At 38.4% G+C, this 12,631-nt stretch overlaps 1 protein-coding gene across 1 annotated transcript in view; it reads left to right on the top strand.

Annotated features, from left to right (window-relative positions):
• The window catches only part of LOC101981274 (ATP-binding cassette sub-family A member 3-like), a 143,975-nt gene that overhangs the window by 117,440 nt on the left and 13,904 nt on the right, over positions 1 to 12,631 (top strand). The window contains exons 22-27 of the mRNA XM_005351176.2: positions 6,233 to 6,420; positions 7,404 to 7,529; positions 7,734 to 7,928; positions 10,852 to 11,039; positions 11,421 to 11,591; positions 11,841 to 12,031. Coding sequence (XP_005351233.2) covers positions 6,233 to 6,420; positions 7,404 to 7,529; positions 7,734 to 7,928; positions 10,852 to 11,039; positions 11,421 to 11,591; positions 11,841 to 12,031 — 1,059 coding nt within the window. The remainder of the gene's footprint in view (positions 1 to 6,232; positions 6,421 to 7,403; positions 7,530 to 7,733; positions 7,929 to 10,851; positions 11,040 to 11,420; positions 11,592 to 11,840; positions 12,032 to 12,631) is intronic.

Below are 12,631 nucleotides of genomic sequence, written 5' to 3'. Positions count from 1 at the left end.
GCCCTTCAATGGAAGAATGGATGAAGAAAGTATGGAATATATACATATTAGAGTACTACTCAGCAGTAAAGAACAATGACTTCTTGAATTTTGCATACAAATGGACGGAAATAGAAAACACTATCTTGAGTGAGGTAAGCCAGACCCAAAAAGAGGAACATGGGATGCAGAAAAACTTTGACATAATTCAACATCCCTTTAAGTAGGAAAGTAAGGGTCATAATTCAACCTAATAAACGCTATATATGACAAGCCTACACTGTGCATTTTAACAAATGGGGGAAATTGAAAGTAGTTCCTCTAAAAGAATAACTCATGGATCAAATATCTACTCTTGCTATTCTTACTTAATGTAGTACTTGTGGTCTTGCCAGAATAATGCAAGAGTAGGGAATTTAAAGGCAACTGATAGGAAAATGTGTTGTTATCTCATAACTGTCAACCCATCCTATACTTAAAACACACCTAGGACTCTACCATAAAACATTTAGCTCTGGCAAAGTAGCATAGTGCAAAGCCAAATATACAAAAATCATTATTTTTTCTGTACACAAGTAACTCACTAAAAAAGAAAACATGAAACAATTCTAATCTAATCTACAGGTGTATCACTAGAATACTTAGCAGGAATGTTTTTAAAAATCCATACAAAAAAATGGTACAGTGGTCATCTCAAGAATATCTCTCACCACCACCACTGAAACAAAATGCAAGATGGCAGTGACTTCAAGAATTAACTTTATTGCAATTCTGCAAGCTAATGAACCTTATTAAAAACTTCTTTTAAAAAAAGGAAATATTGGCTGAGCAAGGTGGTGCATGCCTTTAATTCCAGCACTGGGGAGGCAGGAATAGGCCTGGTCTACAAAGTGAGTTCCAGGACATCCAAGGCTATTACACAGAAAAACCTTGACTCCAAAAGAAAAAAACAAAACAAACAAAAGGAAATATTTAATAAAGAAAGAAGCTGCTGTTAATGTTTGCTCAAAACGTATTATTGACATTTCATCTATCCACTTACTTTTTCTCACTCCTTGTATGGCATTCATGGTTATAGATGGCAGAGAGAGAGTACGGATGGTGTTCCCAAGAACTGTGGTTTATGTAAGTATAGTAAATGCCTAAGAGAGCGACTCAGGGGCTGCCACTGACAAAACCCTGGGGTCTTTCTCAGTGCTGTGAGTGCTTTCTGAACATCTCTAGATGAATTTAAAGATGCAGAGTAACTATAGTCACCGAGGGTAAATGTCAAGACGTAGTCAAGAAAAAAAGGGCACACGAGAGTCTAGGAAGGACTGGTGTGAAGAAGGTGTGATCGGGTGAGAAGGGCCAAGGAAAAAAAATCCCTGCCCCTGACTCGACCCCAGGACCATGTCTTGAATTACACCAATCCCTGAATTACACCAGAGTCAGAAGACAAAAATCCACCAATGCAAATCCTCCCTAGAAAGCTCCAACACCCCCTCAAAAGCCTATACCCTGTTGAGTTTGCTGAGACAGCCACCCTCTTGGATTCTTTCTTCTCAGTGAATCTCTTTAGTGAGGTTACTTGTGTGGCATGACATTTTCCCCAGAGCCCAGCTGTATCAACTTCCACCAGCGCAGAGTGGAGGAGCGGAGTGGAGCCAAGCAGAACTGTACCACTCTCGCTGGGGAAAATTTCCCTGGTGGAGCAGAACTGTACCACTTCTTGGTAGCAGAGCAGAGCTGTACCGCTTCTCCAGAGCAGAAAGTAACAGCTTCACTGGGAAAACCATCCCCTGCCAGAGCAGAACAGTTACACTTGCACTTAGGAAATTTCTCCTTGTAGCAGGGCTATAAGCTGTGATGCTTGTGGTGACTTTGTGGTATTCCTTAGCTCTCAACTGCCAGGATGGAAATCTGAGCTGCAATGCTTACAATAGGAATGAAAGATAATTTGTTTAGGTCATACTTTAAATGAGAAAGTACCACATAGATCCAGGATTGGAACCTAATTAATCTTATTTTGATTAGATTATGAGATAGTTAAGTTTGGTGTGAGCAAAAAGTAAAGAACCAGAGGTTATACAAATACTACTTGAGTGTTAGAGGAATGACTTCAACTCACAACCAATTTTAACACATTAGTGCTTTTTTCCCCTCCTTTTTTATTGTCCCCAAACATTTGAGATTATACTGTCAAATCAATATCTGACCACTAATATAATGGAATATTCAGTGACAAAACACAATAAAGGTAAATTTTTTTTTCAATAGTAGTTTATAAAGCATTATAAACAAGTAAAACTTAAAACAGTCAATTACCACCCCACACAAAAATTAAAAGACCCTAGGTGTGGTGGCACACCTCTAATCCCAGCACTTTGGAGGAAGAGGCAGGTGGAGCTCTGTGAGTCTGAGGCCAACCTGGTCTACAGAGTGAGTTTCAGGACAGGCAGGGCTGTTATACAGAGAAACTCTGTCTCAAAAACCAAAACCAGTCGGGGGGGGGGAAGAGCTCAAGAGACAAGGGAGACGATCATAAGCATATGATAATTAAACATAATCTTCCTACTTTTCAAAAATGCCTTTGGGTTAAACTAATAAACAACCTTCATAGGTTAAAAATAAATGAACAGAAATTGGACTTATTACAACTTTAAATCAACTGTCTTAAATCAACCCAGAGTTGTATGAAACCATAGGCAAAAATTAAAGGAAAGCAGGAGAATGGGCCCTTGCTAAATGTAGACCCCACTATAGGTGAGTACTTATACAAGGATAAACAGCAGCCTCAGGATGGAAATACACAGAACAGAGGCCAAGACTCCACTTGGGGTGTTCAGCAGAATGTTGCAACTGGCAGAAAATGAAGGAGCTTTGTAAGAGGACAAAGAGGAAAAAGAAGGTAATATGGAGAGAGCTTTGGCAATTTGTGGGATCCTATTAACTACCTCACACTGTGTATCATCAGAGTCCTAAGAAAAGAGAGAAGAGAGCAGGGTAAGAAAATCTTAAAAACATTTAAAGGTATCTAAGATACATGAATGAATTTATCCAAAAGCCTTAATTCCAATCTGAATAAACTCAATATTCCACAATGAGAAATGCTGAAATAACATTATCGAATATCAAAGACAAAACAATAACTATGAAAGCTGCCACAAGAAGTGATGTGGCTCCAAGGATCCCCAAAAAAGTACCATCTTATTTCTCACTGGAAACTATGCATAGAGGCCAGAAAGCAAAGGCTAGCCCAATTAAAGGAATGGAGGGGAAAAAAATCAAAACTTCCATATCCAGCCAGGTATGATGGCATACACTATCACTTGGGAGGCTGAGGCAGGAGGACTCCAAGTTTGAAGTCAACCTATGAAACATAGCAAAAAATGTATCTTAAAGAGTCCAGAACCCCACTGCCAAATGCTCTATATCCAGCAAAGAAAATATTATTCCAATAAAGAAAGGAAAATTAAGATATTTGCAAATAAATAAAAATGTTATGCTAGTATAATATTCTACCAAAAAAAAGCTAAATAAAAATCAACTGAAATCAAAAGTTATTAGATAATAAGCAAATTTAATCTACATAGTGCATTCCAGAACAGTCAGGGTTATGGAGAGAGACCCTGTCTCAAAACAAAACAAAACACACACAAAAGCAGCTATCAAAATGTTGTTGCATTTTGGAATATATCTGCTTGTTTTCCCTGAAGCATTTTAGAAAACTGGTACTATAACGATAATTAAAGTCTATACTAGTGGTTGCACAGTATCTAAAACTATGATCTGTGAAAACAATACCATAAGGGATAGTTTTGGCTTTGCTCTGCTTTAAGGCTTTTGTTTTTGTTTTGTTTTGCTTTGTTTTTGGTTCTATACAGCATATTATCATGTAGCTTAGGCTGACAATGAACTCTCTGTGTAGACAAGGATGGCCCTGAACTTCTTATCCTCCTGTTTCCACCTCCCTAGTGTTGGGATTGCAGGCATGACTTACCATGCCCGGTCATGATGGAAGATTTATAAAACTATGATAACTGAGTGTACATGCTATTGAAGGTAATTTGAAATTAATTCAAACTAAATTTTTTGCATAATTTTTAATGTTAATTGCAACCTGAGCCCTGAGGGATACCCACACTGCTCTTCCAGAGGACCCATCAATCCCAAGCACCCACAATGGACAGCTCACAGCCGTCCATTTCTCTATCCACCTTCCACATGAATCCCGCACTTTCATTCTCTGCAGTTACCTGTAAACACACACACCGAGTCTTTTTTTAAAACGAAAATCATGTTGGTTGCAGTTTCCTGTTGGTGATCATTAAGAAAGTAACACACACACACAAAGAAATGAACCAAACTGTTCTACAACAACAAAACAATAGAAAACAAGACAAAAATTGAAGGACTGAAGAACAAAAAGGATATGGCATAGAAATCAAATGAAAAAATGACAGATACAAGTCACTATCAATACTTTGCATATAAATGAATTGAATTCTCTAATCAAAAGCCATACATATTCAGAATTTATAGTAGTTCAAGTATATTCTGTCTTTAAGATACTTAGATACAGAGATACAAGTAGGTTAAAAATAAAATAGAAAAAATTCTATACAAATAAAAGCTGAGACTTAACTTCATTGAGTATACAAATATAAAGCAAAGTAGATCTTTTCTGAGTTTTTGTTGTTGTTGTTTTGTTTGGTATTTTTTGTTTTGTTTTGGTTTGGTTTTGGTTTTTTGAGACAGCGTTTCACTGTAGCTTTAGAGCCTGGCCTGGAACTAGCTCTTATAGACCAGGTTGGCCTCAAACTCATAGAGATCCACCTGCCTCTGCCTCCCAAGTGCTGGTAAGGCACGCGCCACCACCGCCCGGCTGCAAAATAGATCTTATGTCAAATTTTATGAGATATAAAAGCAAATTTTTGTGTAGATAAATATGTCACATCATCAAGAATATATTAAAATTCAACAAAATGTAGAACCAAAGGGAAGATAGTTATTTACTAATAGCTGAAAACTTTGCTGCTCCATACTTCTGTTTGCTTGCTTTGGGTTTTGTTTTGTTTTGTTTTTGTGACAAGGTCTCACTTTGTAGCTCTGGCTGTCCTGGAATTCACTATGTAGACTAGGCTTGCCTCAATGAAACTTACAGAGATTTGCCTGTCTCTGCCTCCCAAGTGCTGAATTTAAAGGTGTGCACCATTATGTCCAGTATTAGTGCCCCATACTCGATGTTAGATAAAAAGCTATCCTAAAAGGAAACAGAAAGCATGATTAATGCCTTAAACCAATTTGACCTAGCAAGTATATGAAGAACACCCAACCTAAGAATGGCAGAATAGGTCTTACATGCAATATTCCCCAGGATAACAGTTTAACCCATGAGTCTGGATACTTTTAAAACACCAAAATTATATAAAATATTGTCTCTAACAGTAATAGTATGAAACTAGAAATTAACACTAAAAGAATGTTAGAAATTAATAAGTATATGAAAATTAAATTGCAAGCTTAAATAATTATAATTTCAAGAAAATAATCAAAAGAGGAAATAGAAAATAGATGAATGAAAACAAAAGCAACATAACAAAAATTATAGCTTGCACTGAAATTCTCAAGGGGAAATTTATACTGTATATGCATACACCTTAAGAGAAGACTTTTCAAGAATGATGGTGTTCCATGATATAAGGAGCTGGAGGGAGAGCATCTGCAAAGCTAGGGTGGGGCAAGCAATAAGCCTTGCAGAAAAGAATGAGGTCAGATGTTCATCACATGTAAGGGAAGATTGTCTCCCTAACCCTGGCAGAAGGGCCAGGTGAAGCTTAGTGGGAGAGCACTGGCTTTATGACTGAGTCCCTGAATCAATCCTCAGTGCCAAAATGGACAACAGAAAAGCTAGAGGGAAAATAAATAAAAGATCAACTTTTATAACAACTATAAATAACCACATCACGGAAGATCAAAGAAAATAACAAGTTACTTATTTGATACATCCTATAATTCTTAAATCTAACTTAAAATTCATCTTGAGCACATTCACACCTATGAACCTAGTACTTGGGAGGTAAAAAGAAAAGGTCAAGAATTTCAGACCATCTTCAACTCACAGCAAGTTGAAGACCAGCCTTGGTTACATGAGTGTCTGAAAATAACCAATGACAGAAGATCATTTTCTTCCTGTATGTCTTACTGTTTGGCACTGTTTCAAATGCTGTGCTGGTTTTAAGTAAGGCAGCTGTGTCCCTTTTGTCCTCAGATACTCAGAATAATGTGTATGGCTTTGGAGAGCACGGCATTGGGAAGTTTCTGGTCATGCTGGCTGCCATGGGTTTAGTTTTTCTCCTCTTGCTTTTGTGCCTGGAGGCTGTTTCCTGGAACCTGAAGAACTTGGTCTTTCGTAACATTCTTTTTTATTTCTACAACAAATTCAGAAACAGCAGGCAAGTAAGTAGCTAATTAGACTTTAAATATAATTTAAATAAAGTGCAACATTCAGCCAGAAAATAAAAATGTACATTTTCTCATTTCTATTACTTGTTAAAGAAAATGTTATTTGATTACACTAAAAGAGACCTGTGACTTGTTTGAGGGGTAAATATCTTAGCTTGAGTTAGTCCACTAGGAAATAAGTCATTCTTCCTGGACTAGCTACAACTGAAATTGATTGTCCTTATGCTAGTAAGAACATGCTATTCACTCTAAATATAGAAACTTTTTCATTCTTTGAGAATTTTATACACTGTGTTTTGATGATAATTCCTCCCCTTCCCCAGCTCCACCCAGATCCAGCCCCCAGTCCATACACACCCAACTTTGTGCCCTCTTTTTATTTTTGAAGCCTACTGAGTCCAATGTGTGCTGCCCAAATATTCTTGGATGTGTAGTCTTCCACTGGAGTCTGGACCACCTACCAGGGCATCTCACCCTGAAAGAAAGTTAATTTTCCCTCTCTCTGAAGCTATCAACAACCAAACGCTCCTCAGCTAGAGTTGGGATTTTGCTCCCACCCCACCCCTACTTCCCGCTGGGCTTTTGTCTGGATTGATCTTGCTCAGGCCCTGTGCGTGTTGTCACACCTACTGGGAGTCCGTGTGTGCAGCTGCCCTGCTGTGTGCAGAAATCACTATCGCCCTGGAGTCAGCCCCTGCTCCTGGCTCTTACAGAATGTTCAGAACAATAGTTTCATAGAGTTTTGTCTTTGACTCTCCTTGACTGTCCCTGCTCTTCTAAACCGGAGCCAACCAGAAGTCTGTTTGTACGTGAGAGTTCAGGAAGCTCAGGAAGCGGAGAGAAAGGGTCTTAGAAACTGCTCGCTATTTCCTCATATCTTTGATATTAAACCCACAAGTTAGTGCTCTTAAATCTGTTGGTTTAAACCAGTTCTCTATAGAGTGCCCACATGTGTACCCTTTGTCCTGCAAATATAGGCTGTAGAGTCTGACCTAGGAAGCAAAGAAGAGGAGGACGAAGGCATACAGGAAGAAAGAAGGAAAGCTCACACACTGCTACTCACGTCCCAGCACACCCCTCTGGTCCTCAGTGAAGTTACAAAGGTAATGCCACTTCCTGGCCTTGGAGTTTAAGCTTTTCCCCTGCCTTTAACTGACCAGTAGCAGTACTGGTACACTGCAGTTCTGCAGAGGCCTGGACGGGAGAGGACTCTGGCGAGAGTGTCCTTTGTCAGCTTTCAGAGTCTGAGGGATTAGCTCTGTAGTTCATGACCAGTGTCTCGGTTTGTTTGTTTTTAACTTTCACAGATTTATTTTAAGTGCCCTGTTGTTGAGGCTGTGAGAAATATCTCCCTTGTAGTCAGGAAGTCGGAGTGCTTTGGATTGCTTGGATTAAATGGAGCTGGAAAAACTACTACCTTTAAAATGCTGACCGGAATCGAGACTATCACCTCTGGAGTCGCGTTGATCGATGGCCAGAGTGTCACCAAAAATCCAAGAAAGGTATTTCTTTCCCTAGTCCATGACTTCATGTCTTGATGGAGGAGACAGACAGGCAAATTTTTAAGGAACAGGGGAGGGAAGCTAAGAACCATGATCCATAAGTCCTCATTTCTTAGAATTGAAAGACTCCCTGGCCATGCTGAGTCTGAGGGCAGGAAAGTACCCTTTCCGGTGAAACAAAGACTGAGTGCCTACAAATAGATAGACCTGGAGGAGATCCGCTCTTGCAGCTAACCTGCCCTGACATCAATTTTGAAACACAACTAATTAGAAAAAATGATTGTGAGAACAGAAAGGACTGAAAGGACTCAGCACTATGAGGATGCAAGTTTTGAAAAAGGAAAGGAAGATGGTGCCTGGGTTTCTATGTTGAACTTCTGAGGGTGAAGACTCCAGTCACCAAGACGATAAATATCTTGAGAGAGTTATGTTTGGAGGGCATTTGGATCTTGAGCATCTCTGATATGTCTAAGTGGGAGCATGCAATTCACAGTATGAACCCGCGATAGGAAAGTGATATGAATTTGGGGTTTATCAAAATATGGATGAAATTTAAACTGTGGAAGTAAATGAGATAGTCTGTAAGTAATGTGTACAATAGAAAGAATATGGACTCTATTTGGTGAATTATCAACACTGAAATACAGAATAAAGGAACTGGAGAAGAAATGAAAATTGGAAATTTAGAGGGAAAATCTGGATAAAATTTTCTCTCTCAAGCAAGATAAGAAATAAACTTTTAAGAAAGAAATTGACTGGTGTTCTTGGGTGTTTTCAACCCATTAAGTGTCCAGTGGAGTGCTCTGAAGCCTGGTACAGTGGTGTGACACATAGACAAGCCAGGTGTGGAGATAAAGTGCATACACAGGTCTGAAGAAAGCTACCTGTGCAGCCAAGGGAAAGTGAAAAATTAGACCTGGGGTGTCAGCAGATAGCCAAGACAAAGCTGTAACTCAGCACCTAGAGCAGGACAGAGAGTCTAAAAATACATACCAGCAAAACTGAACAAAGAAGGACTGGGTGAAACCAATGTAAGTGGTGTGCAGTTAGCAAGTCTCGTACTTTCTGTCCCTAACTTTGCGTAAGTCCTTCTTCTCATACCTTCTGTTCCTAACTTTGTTACGTCCTTCCTGGGTAAAAGCAGTAACCACTGTCATTCTACAAATCCCCCTGACATCCAGTCAGCTATAAAGGTCTGTCTCCATTGTATTGGGGATCTGGCTGTGTACCATGCACCATCTTCTCAACCTTACCAGACTGCTTTCCCTGGATATGAATATGCACACTGTCTTTTTCCCTGCACTTACCACAACGGATTATTTGACCCATCTTTTCAATTTTTTTTTTGGTGTGGTCCATTTTAAAAAATGCTATTTGAGCAGTTTTTCTTTCTTTTTCCTTCTTATGAGTAGAATTAAATAACTTTCCTATAAATAGTCTATTTGTATCTTTTATACTTTTCTTAATTGTTAATATTTTCCCTATTGCTTATGATTCTTCAAGTCAGAGACACTCAAAAATAAAAGTACACATTTGCCTGTTTTTCCTAGGTCCTGTTTCTACATATGCTCATTCCAGAGGTTCTGTGACTCTCTTTATTTTCCTACATGTTTTCTATTTAAATGAGTGTAGACATACACATGATGATTAGTTTATATTGTTTCATCTTCAAATTACATCCAACCTCATGTTAATTATTTTTCCTGACATAATTACTTTATTTTTGTGTACATGTTTGTATGCATGTACACGTGTGTGGATACAGATGCATATTTGTGCTTGGAAAGGTCAGAGGTCAATGTCAAGTATCTTCCCCAGTCATTTTTCTACCTTAATTCTTGAGGCAGTGTCTCACTGAAGCTGGAGCTCACCATTTGGCTAGATTTCCTAGAAGCCTTCAGGATCTATCTGGCCCCACTACTGCCATGCCCAGCTTTTTATGTGAGGGCTGAGTGTCTGCTCTTCAGTCCCCAGGTTTGAGTGGAAAGCATGTTACCAACTATGCCACCTCCCCAACCTCAAACATAAATTTTAGCTTAGAATTTTCCATTTGTTTTTTTGTCGTGGTTTTGTTTTCTGTCATGTGTTCTTACTTATCTAAATGACAAACTTTTCATTGTCCTCATTTAAACATAGTTGTAAGAGTGTCTTTCAAATTTGAATCTGATTATTCCAGTATTATGGCTATTTGAGTGCCAGTTTCTACTGTGCTCACTGAAGTGTGGGTAATGTGCATACATCTTTTGCCAACTAATTTTAGATTATATCCTAGGTATTATTAATAGTGCATTGGGAGAGTTTTAATTCTGTTATATTCCTTTAAGTATTTTAACAGGCATTTGAAATGGCTGAATTCACACTCTACATAAATTTTACTCCATATTAGTTATGAAGTGATATGTTAGCTTAATTCTTTTAGCATTAACTTTATTAAATACATAAAAATATATACTCCTACTTACTTTGTATATGTGTTATTGAGAGGCAGCTTATAATTCCTATCTGTGAGAGAGCTGATCTGACAGAAGTTACTGGACCATTGCTGTAAACAAAATACTTTAATAAGGATATTAACAATGCTCACTGTCTCTTAAACACTCAAACAAAGGCCTTTTTGAGGCACATCATAGTAATATGAATATATATATACATTATATGTGTGTGCATATATATACAGAAATACATATATATATATCCAGCTATTGGTGATATTGATACCTTATTTTACTTCATTGAATTCCATCTGTAAAAAGATGCTGAAGGCGAAAGAGCAAACCATTCTTAGTGGAAGTTGTAGAAGTATCAGATTTTTTTAGTAGTGAGAGTTAAACAGTTTCACGTCTTATACCTCATCCCTTTGAGATTTAGACTCCGTGGAATAGCTGACAAGGATCTACTGCTCATAATTACCCTCTTGATTCAGATTAGGTCAAGAATTGGTTACTGTCCTCAATCCGAATCTGTGCTGAACCACATGACAGGCCGGGAACTGCTGATCATGTACTCTAGGCTGTGGGGGGTTCCAGAGCAAGACATTAAAGAGTATGTGGAAACCTTTCTTCATTCAGTACACCTGGAACCCATTGCTGACCAGCTTATCTGCACATACAGGTGAGACGTTGTGTTGTTGTATAAGTGACCTATCCTGTACGTTTTCTGTTTAGAGTGAATGCCCACAAAGCCCATTTCTACCTCTCTGGCACATGGAGATAGTGACTGTGAAACAACCTAGCTCTCTGCCAAGGCTCAGACATCAGGAAAACAATATATCCCACTTGGATGGTGTTAGCCTTTTGCATGTTTCAGAACAATCTTTGTATTTAAAAAAAAGTCCCTATATCTCCATGGAGATACACACACACACACACACACACACACACACACACACACACACACGAATCATCAGTTTGAATCATATCACAGAATTCTACATGTAAAAACAATCCTATGAATTAATAACATATATTACTCTTTCTTCTTCACATTATGGAGTGGTGGAAGCAAACGTAGGCTGAGCACTGCTATCGCCCTAATGGGAAAGTCTTCAGTTGCCTTCCTGGATGAGCCATCTACTGGCATGGACCCAGTAGCTCAGCATCTGCTGTGGGACACAGTTACATGGATCTGTAAGACTGGTAAAGCTGTCATCATAACTTCTCACAGGTAAGAGCCATTGGAAGCTTGGTTAGAAACTGGAAGTTGCTGCAATGGGTGTAGGATGGAATAAATTTCAGTCAGGACTATGAGGACTTAGGTATGTCCTGCTGTAAGCTTCCAAATGTCCCTGTCCCATATGATCTTAGTCGTGACCACCTGTAGTGCCAAGGCTTCCAGTGCTAAGTGTTCCAACCCTAGCTATTTCCATTTATTCTCTGAAAGAGTCTCCTCAGAATATTTTCTTTTTCTTCTTAGAATGGAAGAATGTGAGGCACTCTGTACGAGGCTGGCCATCATGGTAAATGGGAGGTTTACATGCCTAGGCAGCCCCCAGCACGTCAGAAAGCGGTTTGGTCATGTGTACACTCTAACAGTAAAGATCAATATTGCTAAGAATGAAGATAAAGTAGAAGAATTCAAAAAATTTATTGAAGCAACTTTCCCAGGTAACATAGGTATGATAGACTCATGACTACTAAGTCATATTCACTGTCCTGCTACATGTTTTCAATTATAGATCTCATTGAATTAATCATATTTATTTAACCCTTATACCAAACTCATTTTAATAATTTCTATGAATTTATCCCTGTTGTTTACTAAGAGATGTTCACTGATAGCAGAAGTATTCAATAGTTCCTTGAAAAAAATCAATAAGCTAAAGTTGCTAGTATGAATTAATATGTAGAATTAATTTAATTTTTTTATAGAAAATAGGTTCTTTTCTCATACAATATATTCTGTTTACAGTTTCCCCTCCCTCTACTCCTTCAAGTTCCTTCCCACCTCCCCTCTCATCTGGATCTACTCCCCTTTCTGTCTCTCTTTAGAAAACAATAGGCTTCTAAGAGATAACAAACATAATAAAATAAAATACAAGGTAAAGCAAAAACCGTCACATCAAATTTGGACAAGGCAAATAAACAGAGGGAAAAGAACCCCAAGAGAAGGCAAAAGAATCAGAGACTCACTCTTTTTTTTTTAATTTATTTATTTATTAAAGATTTCTGCCTCTTCCCCGCCACCGCCTCCCATTTCCCTCCCCC

This window comes from Microtus ochrogaster, chromosome 8, assembly GCF_000317375.1.
Source record: "Microtus ochrogaster isolate Prairie Vole_2 chromosome 8, MicOch1.0, whole genome shotgun sequence".
NCBI classification, from domain to species: Eukaryota; Metazoa; Chordata; class Mammalia; order Rodentia; family Cricetidae; genus Microtus; species Microtus ochrogaster.
The sequence above is the reverse complement of the archived record's forward strand: the minus strand, read 5'-3'. Positions and strand labels throughout refer to the sequence as shown.